This window comes from Trachemys scripta, chromosome 1, assembly GCF_013100865.1.
Source record: "Trachemys scripta elegans isolate TJP31775 chromosome 1, CAS_Tse_1.0, whole genome shotgun sequence".
NCBI classification, from domain to species: Eukaryota; Metazoa; Chordata; order Testudines; family Emydidae; genus Trachemys; species Trachemys scripta.
In genome coordinates, this window is record NC_048298.1 from 269,918,997 (window position 1) to 269,936,134 (window position 17,138).

At 38.0% G+C, this 17,138-nt stretch overlaps 1 protein-coding gene across 4 annotated transcripts in view; it reads right to left on the minus strand.

The window, feature by feature from the left end:
• Positions 1-2,721: 2,721 nt before the first annotated feature.
• BORA (BORA aurora kinase A activator) overlaps positions 2,722-17,138 on the minus strand; it is a 48,650-nt gene continuing 34,233 nt past the window's right edge. For 3 of the 4 annotated variants that reach the window (XM_034758358.1, XM_034758357.1, XM_034758356.1), the window contains 4 exons: positions 16,482-17,089; positions 15,449-15,580; positions 11,277-11,454; positions 2,722-4,482 (listed from right to left, as the gene is read on the minus strand). In XM_034758358.1, the coding sequence (XP_034614249.1) occupies positions 4,424-4,482; positions 11,277-11,454; positions 15,449-15,580; positions 16,482-17,089 (977 nt within the window). In that variant the 3' untranslated portion in view covers positions 2,722-4,423. The remainder of the gene's footprint in view (positions 4,483-11,276; positions 11,455-15,448; positions 15,581-16,481; positions 17,090-17,138) is intronic. The other variant, XM_034758359.1, reaches the window with a different exon arrangement.

The window sequence follows — 17,138 nt, forward strand, 5'->3', positions numbered from 1 at the left end:
TAATACTGAAAAGGGACCACTAACATTTGACTCAACTTGTACACAGTCTGCTGTATTAGGTAATTTATAACTGGCATTATACTCTTCAACACCATGACCTGTGCTGCTCATTGTAAGTTGAAGCATCAAAATTAGGGCTGTTGATTAATCACAGTTAACTCATGCAATTAACTCAAAAATTAATCTCAATTAAAAAAATAATGATGATAAATCAGTTTTAATCGCACTATAACTAGAATACCAATTGAAATTTAACATTTGTGTTTTTCTACATTTTCAAATTTGTTGATTTCAATTACAACATAGAATACCAAGTGTACAGTGCTCACTTTATATTATTTTTATTACAAATATTTACACTGTAAAAATGATTAAATAGTATTTTTCAATTCCCCTCATACAAGTACTATTGTGCAAACTCTTTCTTGTGAAAAGAAGAACAGGAGTACTTGTGGCACCTTAGAGACTAACAAATTTATTAGAGCATAAGCTTTCGTGGACTACAGCCCACTTCTTCGGATGCATATAGAATGGAACATATATTGAGGAGATATATATACACACATACAGAGAGCATAAACAGGTGGGAGTTGTCTAACTTTAGGGTACAAATGTAGGGGCCTGCATGAAAACTTCTAAGCTTAACTACCAGCTTAGCTCTGGTTCCGCTGCCACCATTTCCCAATTTTTCCCTCCCTGGGAAGCCCTGAGAAACCTTTCACCAATTCCCTGGTGAGTACAGATCCAAACCCCTTGGGATCTAAAACAAGGAGAAATTAACCATCCCCCCTCCTTCCTCCCACCAACTCCTGGTGAATCAAGATCCAAACCCCTTGGATCTTAAAAACAAGGAAAAATCAATCAGGTTCTTAAAAAGAAGGCTTTTAATTAAAGAAAAAAAGTAAAAATCATCTCTGTAAAATCAGTATGGAAATTAACCTTACAGGGTAATCAAACTTAAAGAGCTCAGAGAACTCCCCTCTAGTCTCAGGTTCAAAGTACAGCAAACAAAAATAAACACTGTAGTAAAAGGTACATTTACAAGTTGAGAAAACAAAGGAAAACTAACACGCCTTGCCTGGCTATTTACTTACAAGTTTGAAATAGGAGAGACTTGTTTAGAAAGATGCGGAGAACCTGGATTGATGTCTGGTCCCTCTCAGTCCCGAGAACGAACACTTTCTTGTGAAAGTGCAACTTACAAATGTAGATTTTTTGTTTGTTACATAACTTCACTCAAAAAAATAATATAAAGCTTTAGAGGCTACAAGGCCACTCAGTCCTACTTCTTGTTCAGCCAATTGCTATGACAAACAAATTTGTTTACATTTACAGGAAATAATGTTGCCCTCTCCTTACTTACAATGTCACCAGAAAGTGAGACCAGGTAGTTCGCATGACACTTTTGTAGCCGGCATTGCAAAATGTTTACTTGTCAGATATGCTAAACGTTTGTCTGTCCCTTCATGCTTCAGCCACTGCTCCAAAGGACATGCTTCCATGCTGATGACACTTGTTTAAAAAAAAAAAAAAAAAAAAAATGCATTAATTAAATTTGTGACTGAATCCTTGGAGGAGAATTGTATGTCTCCTCCTCTGTTTTACCCCCATTCTGCCATATATTTCACGTTACAGCAGTCTCTGATGAGGACCCAGCACATGTTGTTTGTTTTAAGAACACTTCTAATGCAGATTTGACAAAACACAAAGAAGGTACCAATGTGAGATTTCTAAAGATAGCTACAGCACTTGACCCAAGGGTTTAAGAATCTGAAGTGCCTTCCAAAATCTGAGAGGGATGAGGTGTGGAGCATGCTTTCAGAAGTCTTAAAAGAGCAACACTCTGATGCAGAAACTACAGAACCCAAGCCACCAAAACAGAAAATCAACCTTCTGCTGGTGGCATCTGACTCAGATGATGAAAATGAACATGCGTTGGGCCGCACTGCTCTGGATCATTATCGAGCAGAACCCGTCATCAGTATGGATGCATGGCCTCGGGAATGGTGGTTGAAGCATAAAGGGACATATGAATCTTTAGTGCATCTGGAATGTAAATATCTTCCACCACTGGCTACAACAGTGCCATGCGAACGGCTGTTCTCACTTTTAGGTGACATTGTAAACAAGCGGGCAGCATTATCTCCTGCAAATGTAAACAAACTTGTTTGTCTGAGCAATTGGCTGAACAAGAAGTAGGACTGAGTGGACTTGTAGGCTCTAAAGTTTCATATTGTTTCATTTTTTAATACAGTTTTTTTTTGTACACAACTCTACAGTTGTAAGTTCATCTTTCACGACAGAGAGATTGCATTACAGTACTTGTATGAGGTAAACTGAAAAAGACTATTTCCTTTGTATTTTACTGTAAGTATTTGTAATAAAAAATAAATATAAAGTGAGCACTGAACACTTTGTATTCTCTGTTGTGACTGAAATCAATATATTTGAAAATGTAGAAAACATCCACAAATATTTAAATAAATGGTATTCTATTATTGATTAATCATGTGATTAATCTTTTTAATCCGCAATTAATCATGATTACTTTTTTTTAAATCGCTTCACAGCCCTAATCAGCAGCACCTTCAACATCAGACTTACATTACAATAAAATCAGCTTTAGTCCAACTGGTTCCCTGCCCCACTTGAAAGAAGTATCTTAACGTCCTTAGTCTGGCATGATACTAAAAACAAAACTATCCAAAACAATCTAGGGTGTGAGGGAGAAACAATCAGTCTTTATTACATTAAATCACTTAAAATTATACAATAATTTTCAATATAAAAACCCTTGTTAAAACAATTTAAATTGTTTTCTTTAAATGTAAACAGTGACCATTTTGTGCAATATGTGCCAACTGATGAATTAAGTAAAACTAGATAAATGTGATGGTCAAAAGGGCACTGTAGTTCATTAGTACAGTAGGTTTTCTAAACATAATTAAAAATATTTGTTTTTCTTAAGTCAAAATAAATATTTGGTTGCTTCTTGGCACAATCTGTTTGAAGAAAGAAAAGAGGATAGACAAAACATACAAAAACTTTTATACAATTCACTATTTTCACATTCATCCAGTTGTGCTATTCATTTTTTGCCTTACCTATTAAAAAGCTTATTTTACACAGGGAGCAATTAAACAATTTTAGTGATTACTTTATTATTTGTGACTAATTTGAAAACTCTGATCATCGAACATGCAGCTCTGAAGAATCCAACTAAATTTAATTTTAAAAATGATAAACCACATTTAATCTCACATTTCAACCATAAGAGTCCATAAGTTCCACTGATACTACAGGGATCATTTTCATTTCTGGTACAGGGCAAATGCTTTGAAAAAATATATTGTCTCAGAAATACTTGTATTGGTCTACCAATGTGCTTCTAGCTTAATCAGGTCACAAGATCCAACCTTACATTCACATGAAATTCTGATTACCATATTGCTTTCCCTCTTCTTCCCCCATCTTACATTGGCAGAATATTATCTGTTTTCCGAGATAGTGGCTACTAAAATCATGCCAATACAAGCAGGAAGCAGAAAAGGGGAAGAAGGATGACAAATAATTTTTTTTTAATTTCTGATCTCATGACATGCCAGAGAACAGAATTAAAAAGCAACATGTTCAATTTCTAATGGTATAAAGTTATTTTTATAGCCCTGATGGTTTGTGAGATCAAACTTAAGTATACCATTCAGGACATACGTGCACTGTAAATTTTTAATCCCTGTATTATTCAAGTGGACTTAAAACACATAATACAGAAACACTGTGCCAAACCTAGTTGCAGTTGATAGTTATATCTCCTATTTCATGGGTTTATCATCACAATTAAATAGTGAAGTGTGACTTATCCTCCTTGGCATAGAGACTATGGCAGGGACCAACCTTTATTTATGCCAAGAACCTTAAACTGACAGGTAAAAAAGGACAAAGTTTAAAAATGTAAAAAAAAACCAAAACAAAAAAAAAGCACCTCAGAAAAGTATGTTAATTAGTTGATTACACATTTTAAACGAATCAAACTTCGATTATTTTTGCAATACTTAAGTTTGAAGAAACATAAAATTAATAATATTTTATTAGTGATATAGAAGTCTCCCTGTTAATTTCAATGTACATTTTTTCCAGAGTGGTCATTGCTGAGGTAACGATAAACATACAGAGGTTTGTGATTTGACAAAATTTCACAAGCTATTTTCCGTTTCAAGTAACAATTCAGATGACTTGTTTTTTAAGTGCCATACAAATCCTTCTCACATTTTAAATTCAAAAGTGTTCAAACTGTAGTTCAACATGTAATTGAGACAGTTCCCTCCAAACTATAACACAACTGATTCCATTTGCAAAAGTCATATGTGCCAAAGGCTACTTGTCAGCCTTGGTCTAATCACTTTGATAGAGGCATTTCTGCAGGTTATTGCATAGAATGACAGGCAGACTCTCCATCCAAGATCTTGGGACTGTTTGTCCTTACTATAAAAGAAAAAAAAAAAAAAAAACTTAACTGGAAGAATTTAATAATGGGACAAACATTCATTATACAGCTTTTATGATTAAGTTATCCACAAAGGTAGAGTGCCAAGTTCTAATATCTTTGTCTCCAACTGCCAGGCTAGTAAGTAATTCAATGTATTGTTTTTTTCAGGTTTTTAAGTCCAGTGTTTTTTGTAAACTTGGCTAGTCAAACTGACATGTTATCTTTGCCAGTTTGCACCACTAACTTAAACAAATCCAGCAATAGCAAAATTAAGGATATATAACACTGGTCTACAATTTTTATCTCTGAAGCAGACAACTTCTCAAAATGTGCTATTTATTATGTATTTTGATGTGCTGAATTCAAATATGACAATTAAAACAACTGATTGGCTACTGTTTCTAAGATATCTAAGTTTTTACATTTTATGTCTATGTATATTGTGTAGATAGTACAGTTTTAATCATAAATTGTAAACCTAGGTCTTTTCATGTGTTTATGGTTGCTTTACATGATAATATTTCACCTGTCCTGTTTATGTAACACTTTAAAAATCAGCAAAAGGGTTATATAAATACAATTTATTATGAAACAAAAGGCAAAAACCTATTCTGTACATAGTTTAGTCCTATTCAGTGTCTACTCGGCGCTTCTTGGCTTGTCTCTTGTATTCATTAAATGGAGCATCTCTTGTCACTGTCCAGCAATAGTCTGCAAGCATTGATGGGCTCCATTTGCGCTGATAGCGTTTCTCCATTGTTGCAATGTCCCGGTGAAATCGCTCGCCGTGCTCGTCGCTCACTGCTCCGCAGTTTGGTGGAAAAAAAATCTAGATGAGAGTGCAAAAAATACCAGAGGGTCCTGTGGCACCTTTAAGACTAACAGAAGTATTGGGAGCATAAGCTTTCGTGGGTAAGAACCTCACTTCTTCAGATGCAAGCCTTTTTCAGGCTTGCATCTGAAGAAGTGAGGTTCTAACCCACGAAAGCTTATGCTCCCAATACTTCTGTTAGTCTTAAAGGTGCCACAGGACCCTGTGTTGCTTTTTACAGATTCAGACTAACAGGCTACCTCTCTGATATTTGACAGTGCAAAAAAATGTATCTTTAGTGACCTGTTGCAAACAAGGCTTTTGTATGCCTTGAGGAGGTTTTCCACCAACAACCTATAGTTGTCTGCCTTGTTGTTTCCGAGAAAATTTATTGCCACTAACTGGAAGGCTTTTCAGGCCGTCTTTTCCTTGCCACGCAGTGCATGGTCAAATGCATCATCTCGAAGAAGTTCACGAATCTGAGGACCAACAAAGACACCTTCCTTTATCTTAGCTTCACTTAACCTTGCAAATTTTCCATGGAGATACTTCAAAGCTGCTTGTGTTTTGTCAATGGCCTTGACAAAGTTCTTCATCAGACCCAGCTTGATGTGTAAGGGTGGTAACAAAATCTTCCTTGATTCAACAAGTGGTGGATGCTGAACACTTTTCCTCCCAGGCTCCAATGACTGTCGGAGTGGCCAATCTTTCTTGATATAGTGGGAATCTCTTGCACGACTATCCCATTCGCAGAGAAAACAGCAGTACTTTGTGTATCCAGTCTGCAGACCAAGCAAGAGAGCAACAACCTTCAAAATCGCCACAAAGCTGCCACTGCTGTTGGTCATAGTTTATGCACCTCAAAAGTTGTTTCATGTTGTCATAGGTTTCCTTCATATGGACTGCATGATCAACTGGAATTGATGGCAAAACATTGCCATTATGCAGTAAAACAGCTTTAAGACTCGTCTTTGATGAATCAATGAACAGTCTCCACTCATCTGGATCGTGAACGATGTTGAGGGCTACCATCACACCATCGATGTTGTTGCAGGCTACAAGATCACCTTCCATGAAGAAGAATGGGACAAGATCCTTTTTGACAGTCACAGAACATGGAAACCCTAACATCACCTGCCAGGAGATTCCACTGCTGAAGTCTGGAGCCCAACAGCTCTGCCTTACTCTTGGGTAGTTCCAAATCCCTGACAAGGTCATTCAGTTCACCTTTTGTTATGAGGTGTGGTTCAGAGGAGGAGGATGGGAGAAAATGTGGGTCCTGTGACATTGATGGTTCAGGACCAGAAGTTTCATCCTCTTCCTCGTCTGACTCAAGTGAGAATGATTCTGGTGCATCAGGAACCGGCAATCCTTCTCCGTGGGGTACTGGGCATATAGCTGCTGGAATGTTTGGATAATGCACAGTCCACTTTTTCTTCTTTGACACCTTTCCCAACCGGAGGCACCATGCAAAAGTAACAATTGCTGGTATGATCTGTTGGCTCTCTCCAAATCATTAGCACTGCAAAAGGCACAGATTTCCTTTTCCTGTTCAACCACTGGTGAAGATTTGTTGCACAAGTGTTGCAGCATATGTGTTGGTCCCACCTCTTGTCCTGATCTCCAATTTTGCAGCCAAAATAAAAGTGATAGGCTTTCTTAACCATAGTGGTTATACTGCGCTTTTGTGATGCAAAAGTCACTTCACCACAAACATAGCAGAAGTTATCGGCACTGTTCACACAAGTACGAGGCATCTCTGCTCACTTTGGCTAAACAGAAATGTGTCCCTTTGCAAAATCAAACACTGACAAATAAGAGAGCACGACACTATGATTTCTAGAGCGGATATAGGGCAATTTGTTCAGCAGAGTGATGTAAGATTCATTATGATTGCATCATCCATGACTTCTAGGAATAACATGTATGACGCAATACCAGCTTCAGATTGCATCATTCATTGTTTTGCCTAAAAAGCAAGTACTGTCCAAACCCAGTCATAGATTTATTCATAGATCCAGTCAAAGATGTATTTTAGTCATTTCTGGTTTAAATTGAGATCCCTTCCCTTTACAACTCACTTATCCTCCGCCATTCCCAAGTCAAGGGTCGTATATACTGACCCAATAGCATATCTTGAAAACTAGAGCCAATCAACAATTTTAAGCATCATTTTCGTTCTCAGTGACCCAGAATTAGTAAAGTTTGACTACATTTATTTCAGAAGCATTTTGGCTGTAGAGCAGTGTAATTTAGTGCTTTTTCTGTTGAATATCTATTTTCAGTGTTGAAAAATCATTCCAGCTTTGCTAGAAAAAAATATATTTTGAGAAATATTCTCTCGAGTCCCTCCACATTTTCTCATTTAGGGTTTGACCTTTACAGTGATGGACCACTGTTCATTTTCCTGAATCAGACTTTCCTTAGTCAGTCTTGATTTTTTTCCCCCGATACAGTATGACTACAGCAACATTTTGTGTAGCATCTTTCATGCAAACTGTATCTCCAACTGTTTTTCAGAGTTAAATTAAAAAGCACAAAGTAGAGGCAAAATAGAAGAGAATTGAGGCAGATATGGGAAGGCTGTTCAAAATATCAGAAACTGTAAAGGAGGTACCAGCTTGTAGATATTATAGGGAAGGCCACAGGTCAGTGGTTGTAAGAAGTTGGTGTAAGAAAATACTGTATCTGAGTGTTTAGGGCAAGTCCAGGGGAACTTTTTAAAAACAAACTTCTCTTTGTATTGAAACTGATGAGGAGCTAGTTGAGTTGATTGAGATGGAGAGGATTTATTTCTTAGAACAGACAGGTAGTTATTCTGCAAATACGATAGTCCACAGAGGTCGGATTTGGGAATTACCACTAAAAAGGAAGCTGAAAAAGTGAATTACTAGATAAGAATGTCAGTGTATATGGAAGTGAGAATATGAGCAATATTGCAGAGGGGTTGACAAGCCAATCTATGAACCTAGGAAAATGCGAGAAGAGGAGCAAGAAAATTAAGATAATAAATTATATTCTGAGGACAGTGAAGAAAAATGGAATAGATGAAGTTGGTTAAAAAAAATGAATATGGGAAAAGATCCTTGTGGAACTCCATAAAAGAGAGGCTTTTGTGTGTAGAGGAAATATCAACAGGGACAGAAAACAGATACAAGCAAGAATGCAACTAGACACCTGCACAGCTATTGAAGTTGGGCAGGAGAATGGAGTAGTTCAGTTTCAAATACTCTGCAGATTTCAAGGAGAAGAAGGAAGGAGAGAGTACCAGCAACAACTGAAAAGACCTAGTTAACTAGGAAGAAAAGAGTGGCTTCTGTAGAATGGCCAAAAATAAAACTAATATTTTCATATTGAAACTTCTACTGAAGAGTGTTTAAGCAGTGAGGTTAGAAACTGAAGATAAAATTGGTCACTCTGTACTCTCAAGAACTGGTAAAAGTAAAAGGAGTGGTTGACAATTGTCTACTAGAGTGGGCAGATGACAGAAGGGCAAGGGATAAGGAGGTAAAGTTTTTGGTGAAGAACTAGGTATCAAGTCCCAGAGGAGTCCCTCACTGCTACTTCTGTGCTTAAATCCACTGGACCACACTCAAAAGAGAAGTTTTTCTTTTGCACATTCAGGAAAAGATTATGAGGGAAGTGTGAGCTAGTTATGGAGAGCACAATGAATAAGTAAGGGTTACCAACACTGTAGTTATGGAAGTAGAACTATACTGTGTGCTTCACACCCCCATCTGGCAATTTCACAGCAGATATTTTGATGCAACATGCACTCCCCCCCCCTTGAGATGTTAACTGAACATTTGAGGGTCCTTATCTGGAAGAAATATTGGTGGATGAAAACTAGAGGCGCTGATCAGGACAAATTTGTTCATGGGCAACGTCTAGGTTACATGTATACTAAATGGCTATGTTGCAAAATCTGTAATCTACTTTTTGCTTTATTTAGAGAACAGTGAATATACAGAGACTGTAGAATATAATATCACCCCCTGAATATCGTCCAATAGCTTAAACTGGTTTCCTGTGAATTAGGGCTGTCAAGCAATTAAAAAAATTAATCGTGATTAACACAGTTAAACAATAGAATAACATTTATTTAAATATTTTTGGATGTTTTCTACATTTTCAAATATATTGATTTCAATTACAACACAGAATACGAAGTGTATAGTGCTCACTTTATATTTATTTTTGATTACAAGTATTTGCTCTATAAAAAAACAAAAGAAACAGCATTAGGTGAATTTAAAAATACAAGTACTGTAGTGCAATCTCTATCATGAAAGTTGAACCTACAAATGTAGAATTATGTACAGAAAATAACTGCATTTAAAAATAAAACAATGTTTGTTTACATTTGCAGGAGATAATGCTGCCCGCTTTTTGTTTACAATGTCACCTGAAAATGAGAATAGGCGTTCTCATGGCACTGTTGTAGCCAGTGTGGCAAGATATTTATGTGCCAGATGCGCTAAAAATTCAGCTGTCCCTTCATGCTTCAACCACCATTCCAGCGGATATACATCCATGCTGATGATAGGTTCTGCTTGATAATGATCCAGAGCAGTGCGGCCCAACGCATGTTCATTTTTATTATCTGAGTCAGATGCCACCAGCAGAAGGTTGATTTTCTGTTTTGGTGGTTCGGGTTCTGTAATTTCCTCAGAGTGTTGCTCTTTTAAGACTTTTGAAAGCATGCTCCTCCCTCTCAGATTTTGGAAGGCACTCCAGATTCTTAAACCTTGTGTCGAGTGCTGTAGTGATCTTTCGAAATCTCACATTGGTACCTTCTTTGTGTTTTGTCAAATCTGTAGTGAAAGTGTTCTTATAATGAACATGTGCTGGGTCATCATCCGAGACTGCTATAACATGAAATATATAGCAGAATGCGGGTAAAACGGAACAAAGGATATAAAATTCTCCCCCAAGGAGTTCAGTCACAAATTTAATTAACACATTATTTATTTATTTATTTTAAAAGAGCGTCATCAGCATGGAAGCATGTCCTCTGGAACTGTGGCCGAAGCACATAAATATCTTGCAATGCCAGCTACAAAAGTGCCATGCAAATACCTCTTCTCACTTTCTGTTGACGTTGTAAATAAGAAGAGGGCAGCACTATCTCCTGTAAATGTAAACAAACTTGTTTGTCTTAGTGATTGGCTTAACAAGAAGTAGGACTGAGTGGACTTGTAGGTTCTGAAGTTTTACATTGTTTTGTTTTTGAGTGCAGTTATGTAACAATAAAAGTCTACACTTGTAAATTGCACTTTCACGACACAGATTGCACTACAGTACTTGTATGAGGAACTGAAAAATTTTATTTCTTTTGTTTATCTTTCACAGTGCAAATATTTGTAATCAAGAATAATATACACTTTGATTTCAATTACAACATAGAATGCAATATATATATAAAAATGTAGAAAAACATCCAAAATATTTAATAAATTTCAATTGGTAGTCTATTGTTTAACAGTGCGATTAATTTTTTTGATTTATTCGCGTGAGTTAACTGCGATTAATCAACAGCCCTAATGTGAATGTTGTCCAGTGTCCAAACATGGAAACAGTTTAAGAAACTCCTAAAAACTCACCCATTCTAAGGTTGCTAATATGCCGAGTGTATTTCTATTGAAGCTAGTACAGCTAAGATTTTGGAACAATTTGCCATTTCTAGAAACCTGCCACTAGTGTTCACAGAAACAGCTCAAAAGAAAAAATGCTATCAATTTTTGTTGCAAGTCCAGCTCACAGCCTCCCTAATTTTCCATGTCCAGTGGATGTGGTTAGGAGAACCTGTATAGATTGCTGCTTCCCAGCTCCCTAGAATACATATCAAACAAGCAGCAAGGCAGCAGTTTGGTTGGCTGTCTGAGCTCAGTTGTAGTATTACTGTGCTCATCATACAAGATAAACTATTAACAAGTACTAGCCAATAGCATTTTAAGTTCTCCATAAAAATCCACATACCATTTTTGTGAAATCCCTGAATCTGATGTTCGTTGGTATGTTTCCAAGTAGAAAAGTTGCAAGTTGCATTTTGACTGAATAATGTATTGTATGTTTTTACTTTATGGAAACATGGTTGAATCTCTGGAGACGTTGCTCTCAACAGCTGATTGTCTTTACGGTTTAAAACAGGAAACTCCTAGGTTTGTAAACAAATTTCTTTTAATATCATTCTTTCAAAAATCCTCATTTCAATAAGTTAACAATTCGGACCTCATTTCATTTGAATCAGTCCATGCTATAAAGGGTGCTCATCTCAGGATATTATAGAAACAAACAACGAAGAGTCCTGTGGCATCTTATAGGCTAACAGACGTATTGGAGCATAAGCTTTCGTGGGTGAATACCCACTTCGTCAGATGCATGTGGGTATCCAATACGTCTGTTAGTCTATAAGGTGCCACAGGACTGTGTCACTTTTTACAGATCCAGACTAACATGGCTACCCCTCTGATACTATAGAAACAAGGTGATTGAGGTAATATCTTTTATTGGACCAACTTCTGATGGTGAAAGAGTGCTTACACAGATGCTGGAGAAGAACTCTGTGCAAGCTAGAAAGCTTGTCTCTTTCACCATCAGAAGTTGATCCAATAAAATATATTATCTCAACCATCTTGTCTTCCTATTATAAAGGATCGTTTTGGGGGTTAAGTCACTGGAAGTTTCAGATCACCAGTATAAAACAGTTTTAACTTCATCCCTTCCTGAAAATTAAAAAAAAAACCACCAGAAATAAAAAACAGCTATTCCCCCTATAGTAACTATGGTTCTTAGAGAGGTTATCCACTTCCGGTGCACATGCACCCTGTGTGAGTGAGATTGGATGCTTTTAGCCAGCAGTGTTCACTGGGGGAAGAGGCATGCTCTGATTACTCTTGTGTGTCGTCATTTCCCCCTCCCCCCAAGGGCAGAAAGGGCAGGGCAGAGCCAGGTGCTCCTCAGTCCCTGCACTGCACAACTCCAACAATGTCCTTGGTGCCAAGTTCATCAGTACTGAGAGAGTAAACATCAGTACTACAGATTTGTATTGGGCATGGCTTGAATTTTTTCATAGGCTGGTACCATTGGTCATGTACCATGTTCTCCAGGGTGTCATCAGGACTCATTCCGGGCTGAGCCACCCCTTGTGGGAGTGAAGTGAGATTTTTGCTTCTTCCAGTTAGGGCCTGAGGAAGACAATCTGCACTTCTGCTCCCTGGAGGAACAGTGTTCTTCCCTACCCATAAGATTGAGGAGAACTTGGCTACCTTGCCTGTCTCTGCAGCGGAGGACATCTTGGAGAAAGAGCCTGGGAACTCAACCTTGAGCCAACTGACATAATCAGTTCAGGTCCAGGGAGGTCCTTTCTGCACTGATCTAAAGCAGGCTTCATAAAATAGTCCAAAAGTAGAAGTTTGAGACGAGCCCCTGGAGCCTTCCATGTCCTTTTTGAAAAAGAATGACAATTTCTCTGGAATATGCCCTTCCCAGAGGGGAAAAAAGGCACCTTGAGTGACCATTGTTAAAGAACACACCTGTCTCACATGAAGGGCAGTTTTTGAAGCCAGGAGACTTTAGGTATGTCTACATCTTGAGCTGGTTGTGCGATTTCCAACTTGCATAGACATACTTGTGCTAGCTCCTATCAACCTACCACACAAAACATAATAATGTAGCCAGGGTAGCAGCAGCACAGGCTAGCCATGCCAAATATTAACCCACCTGAACCCTGTGTATACATATTCAACACAGTTAACCTACGCTGCCACTTGCTGCTGTCCATGCTTCCCTACTCTCTTTAGCATGCTAGCTACACACGCTGGGAATCACACCCCCAACTCCAAGTGTAGATATAGCCGTTGGTTCAGGCATAGAGGAAAAAATTCCTAACACTAACAGAAGTTTGGGGGTGTTTTTGCCAACAGATGTACCAACCCTATACACACTAATAGCAACTAATTTAACACCTAACTAACAATACAAAGATGTGTTTATTTGCTTCATAAAGCACCTAGTGATGCAGACACTGCAGGGTTCTGTCTCACAGCCATGGATAGTAAGAAAGAACTGAAGGGCAGTTCGACCCACTCTGACTTTGGGTGGGATGTGTGAGGGCACTGAAGGTGTAGACACAGCCCCAACAGACACTGCTGTGCAAAATAATCTGATTTCATGCACACAGGGCATAGGTGTACCAAGAGTGGAATACATACAAACATTTGAAGAACTGAATAATTCCCCTTTGTTTTAGTCTTATATATCCCCTTTCACTATTCTCAGAAACTGTATTATGTGTTTGTTGCTTTCCCTTGCCTCTGTACAATAAGATCCACAAGTGGAAGTAGAGATCTCAAGTTGAAAAATTATCTTAAAGACATTCCTCAGCGTATTGAATCAAGTCAATACCATGGAACTTTTAAGATATCCAGGGATGGCATTTTGTTCATTTGTAGTCTCACCAATGCTTTTGCCAAAGAACATTGAGCGAAGTTCTCCCCAAGCCCCCAGTGCCTTTTACTCCTGATGGAATTCTGCGCACCTGCACGGGCAGAGAATTCTTATGGTCATTAGATATCTGTCTCCCCACGCAGAAAAATGCAGAAGAAATATGCGGGGGACATGTGCCTCTTCCTGGGCAGCCCAGGCGGCGCGTCTGTTCCAGCACACCTGGAGCAGTCAGAGATGCAAATCACTGTGGGGGTGGGGCAGGGCATGCGTGCCTGCCTGGGAGACATTAATCACCGTCAGGGGACGGGGCGGGACGGGGCTGGGCACGCATGTGTGTGAACAAGCGAGAGAGAGAGACTTGCTACAGTGTAGCTTGCCGGGCATGGAGAAGTAGAGCTTCAGGTTGTTAGGCATAAGGCAGGCTCTGTCCCCTGAGACAGAAATGTAGTAGCCTGCCTGCCTATTTTCCTTCGCTGCAAGGAAGCAACCAGCTGTTTTGCCAGGGTTAGAAATGCAATCAGCCAGTGCTATCCCTTTAATTGCATGGAGGCTCATTTTATAACAGGGATTGAATTGAAACAAAATTCAGTCAGTTTTTGCTTGAGATGGGATAAGGTGTGGAAGAATAAGAGTCTGTTCTGTGCATTCCTTCAAAACTGTTTCAATGTTTGAAATAAAAGATTAACAATGTGTTTTTTTCACATTTAGAACAATGTTGCTATCGATAGTTAATTCATCTTATTCTCTGAGGCAGAAGTGTAGCAGCCTGCCTGCATAGTAACATGGTTAATGTTACTATTGTTAACTAACTGTTCCCATTCTCAGCCAATTCCCCCAGGAGCATAACACATGTAAAAGTGTAAAGGCGCCTTTACATTGCCAGAGTGATGTAAAGGAGCCTTGTTATAAATGACTGTAAGGGAATCATCAGCTAGGAAGTGTATGTGCTTTCTCACTTTATGGGGTTAGATTACAGCTCAAGATTTATTTTACTTACCCATTAAATAATAAATAAAAAAAATAGAAAAAAGAAAAAGGACTGAGGGCAAATAAAACATTTATCAAGCAATCACTAAAAAGTCAGGACAATCAGAACCAAGCACTTCCCAGAGTACCCAGCCAGGTCCAGATGAAGTTATTAAAGGGCAAAAGGGATATTTGTTCTTTTGCATGACATGAATGGCCTTTACATCATGCATCAAAAACAAGTTCTCATGCTTGAGAATTCCCTACAAAACTGCACGTGGACAGGGACAAATTATTTTGCACATCCTGCAATGTTGTTCTCAAGCATGACTGACTGACTGTAATTGTGGATCATTTTGCATTAAAAAAAAAAACCCACATTATTTTGACCAATAAAATATGAGAATTTTAAAATGTTGTGTGCAGAATTTTTTTTTTTTTGGCACAGAATTTTTCATTTTTTGGAATTCCTCCAGGAGTATCCTTTGCCGTCATCAGAACACATGAATTTTAAAATTAGGATTTTCTGTATATTTTCCTTTATTTTATAGATCATCTTTTTAATCTAATACTTGACACTAAGGCCAAATAAATTTGCTGTCTTCAAGTTCCCACAAGTTCTTAGAAACAATTTGTCAAATCCCTGACCTAGCAGGGAGTGGTGTGAAGGAAGGCTGGGAGGAAACAAGGAATGGATATTGGAAATGGAAAAACGTATCATTCTATGCATTTCCTACCTTAGTTTTGGAAAGCTGAGATTTGTTCTGAGCCTCATAAGAATGTACATTATTGTCTCTGCAATTGTTCTCAGCCCCAACTGTATCCATAATGCTGCTTCCACATGTCTGTGTATTATAGCCACTGTCCACCTAGGAACAAAGCCAGGAATTAATATCCTATGTACTCTGTTCCAGATAAGCTCCCCTATTTCTTATGCATTACTTAATTTAATTTACATTTCTATGGCACATACTTTATAAATACAATATGAAAGGATTATGAAGTTAATCTATTTTACAAGCTATACATATCAGTGATGAAAATATGAACCATTGAAATACAGCCACATCTAAAGGCAATATCTGGCAATTATTTAACAATGCATGTTTAGAGTCACTTCTGTCCTAAACTATTCGTTATCTGATAGAAACTTCAGGGAAAGTCCAATAGGCAAATTGGAAATACTTGTGTGTTAAAGTACATGCCCGTTGGGCAATTAATGGTCACAACTCAGAACTTTTTCAAATATTAAGGCATCAGCATCTTCAACAGGACAGTTCCTACTACTATCATCATAGCTTCTTCACTATCTTCAGAAACCAGGACTTCTTTGGAGACCTCCTATCCAAGGTGATATGGCTAGATGTGTGAGACTTGCATATTTTACAAGACAAGACAACTGCAGGCTTAAATAAAATTGAAAATCTATTTGACTTAAAAAGCAAAAGGCCGCATTATGTAATAACTTAGTTAACTGCAGCAGATTCATTAGAAACAAGAGAAGATGGTAAATTGGTCAACCAGAATCAAAGTAGTTTGGGATTAATCCAAATTTACTACTGTGGTAGTTTAAGAAATATTTCCTTGAATTGCTATGTTGCCAGTCATATGGAAAAAGCTTTGTCACACAATTCAGTGTTTACACCCCATCAGATAAGAGGTGACAGAAAGTATATCCAGAATGGTAGAGGGACAAATGTGAAAATTGAGAGATTAAACTTGTAGTATACTTTATTTACTAAATTATTTAAATAAAACAAAAACTCTTACCTGAATACTACTGCTGTCACAAGGAATTACACTGCTTTCTGCAAGAGGTGATATGCACATGTGAGAGCTTTCAATACTGAAAGTAATTCCTGTCATGAAGCTGGTCATTGGCATACTGCTATTACCAACACATTCCTTAACCCAAGTGTTCTCATCTGACACCTCAACTGAATCAACCATATCAACAGTATTATTTTCTTTTAAACCTTCTATATCCTGCAACGATGCCAGTCCTTGTTCAGAAGCTTCAGAGTGATCTGGTGAAATAGATACAGTCGCCACAACTAAATGTGTACCATGTGCAAAAGTATCACCATCCTGCTGCTGTAAATTTACTCCAGTGTCCATCTGTGGTAACTGAACTTCTGCAGGTAGGGCATTCTCTTTGTCATCTGCCTCTTCGTTGTGATTTTCAAGGGTAAATGGTATCCTAATGAGGGAAGTTTGATACTGTGCAGTCCCTTTGCATGCTCCAAGTCTCATAGGAGAGCAATTTTTAATTGGAGAACAGCCATCTATATAAGGACTTCTAGTACTTGGGGGTGTCATTCTGTTTGAGACTGGCGCAGAAGGAACATCGGGAGAACGAAAAGTCAACTTCCTTTGTTCTGTCCATAGTAAAAACAGAATAATTCAATTCATTAGATATCAGATGGA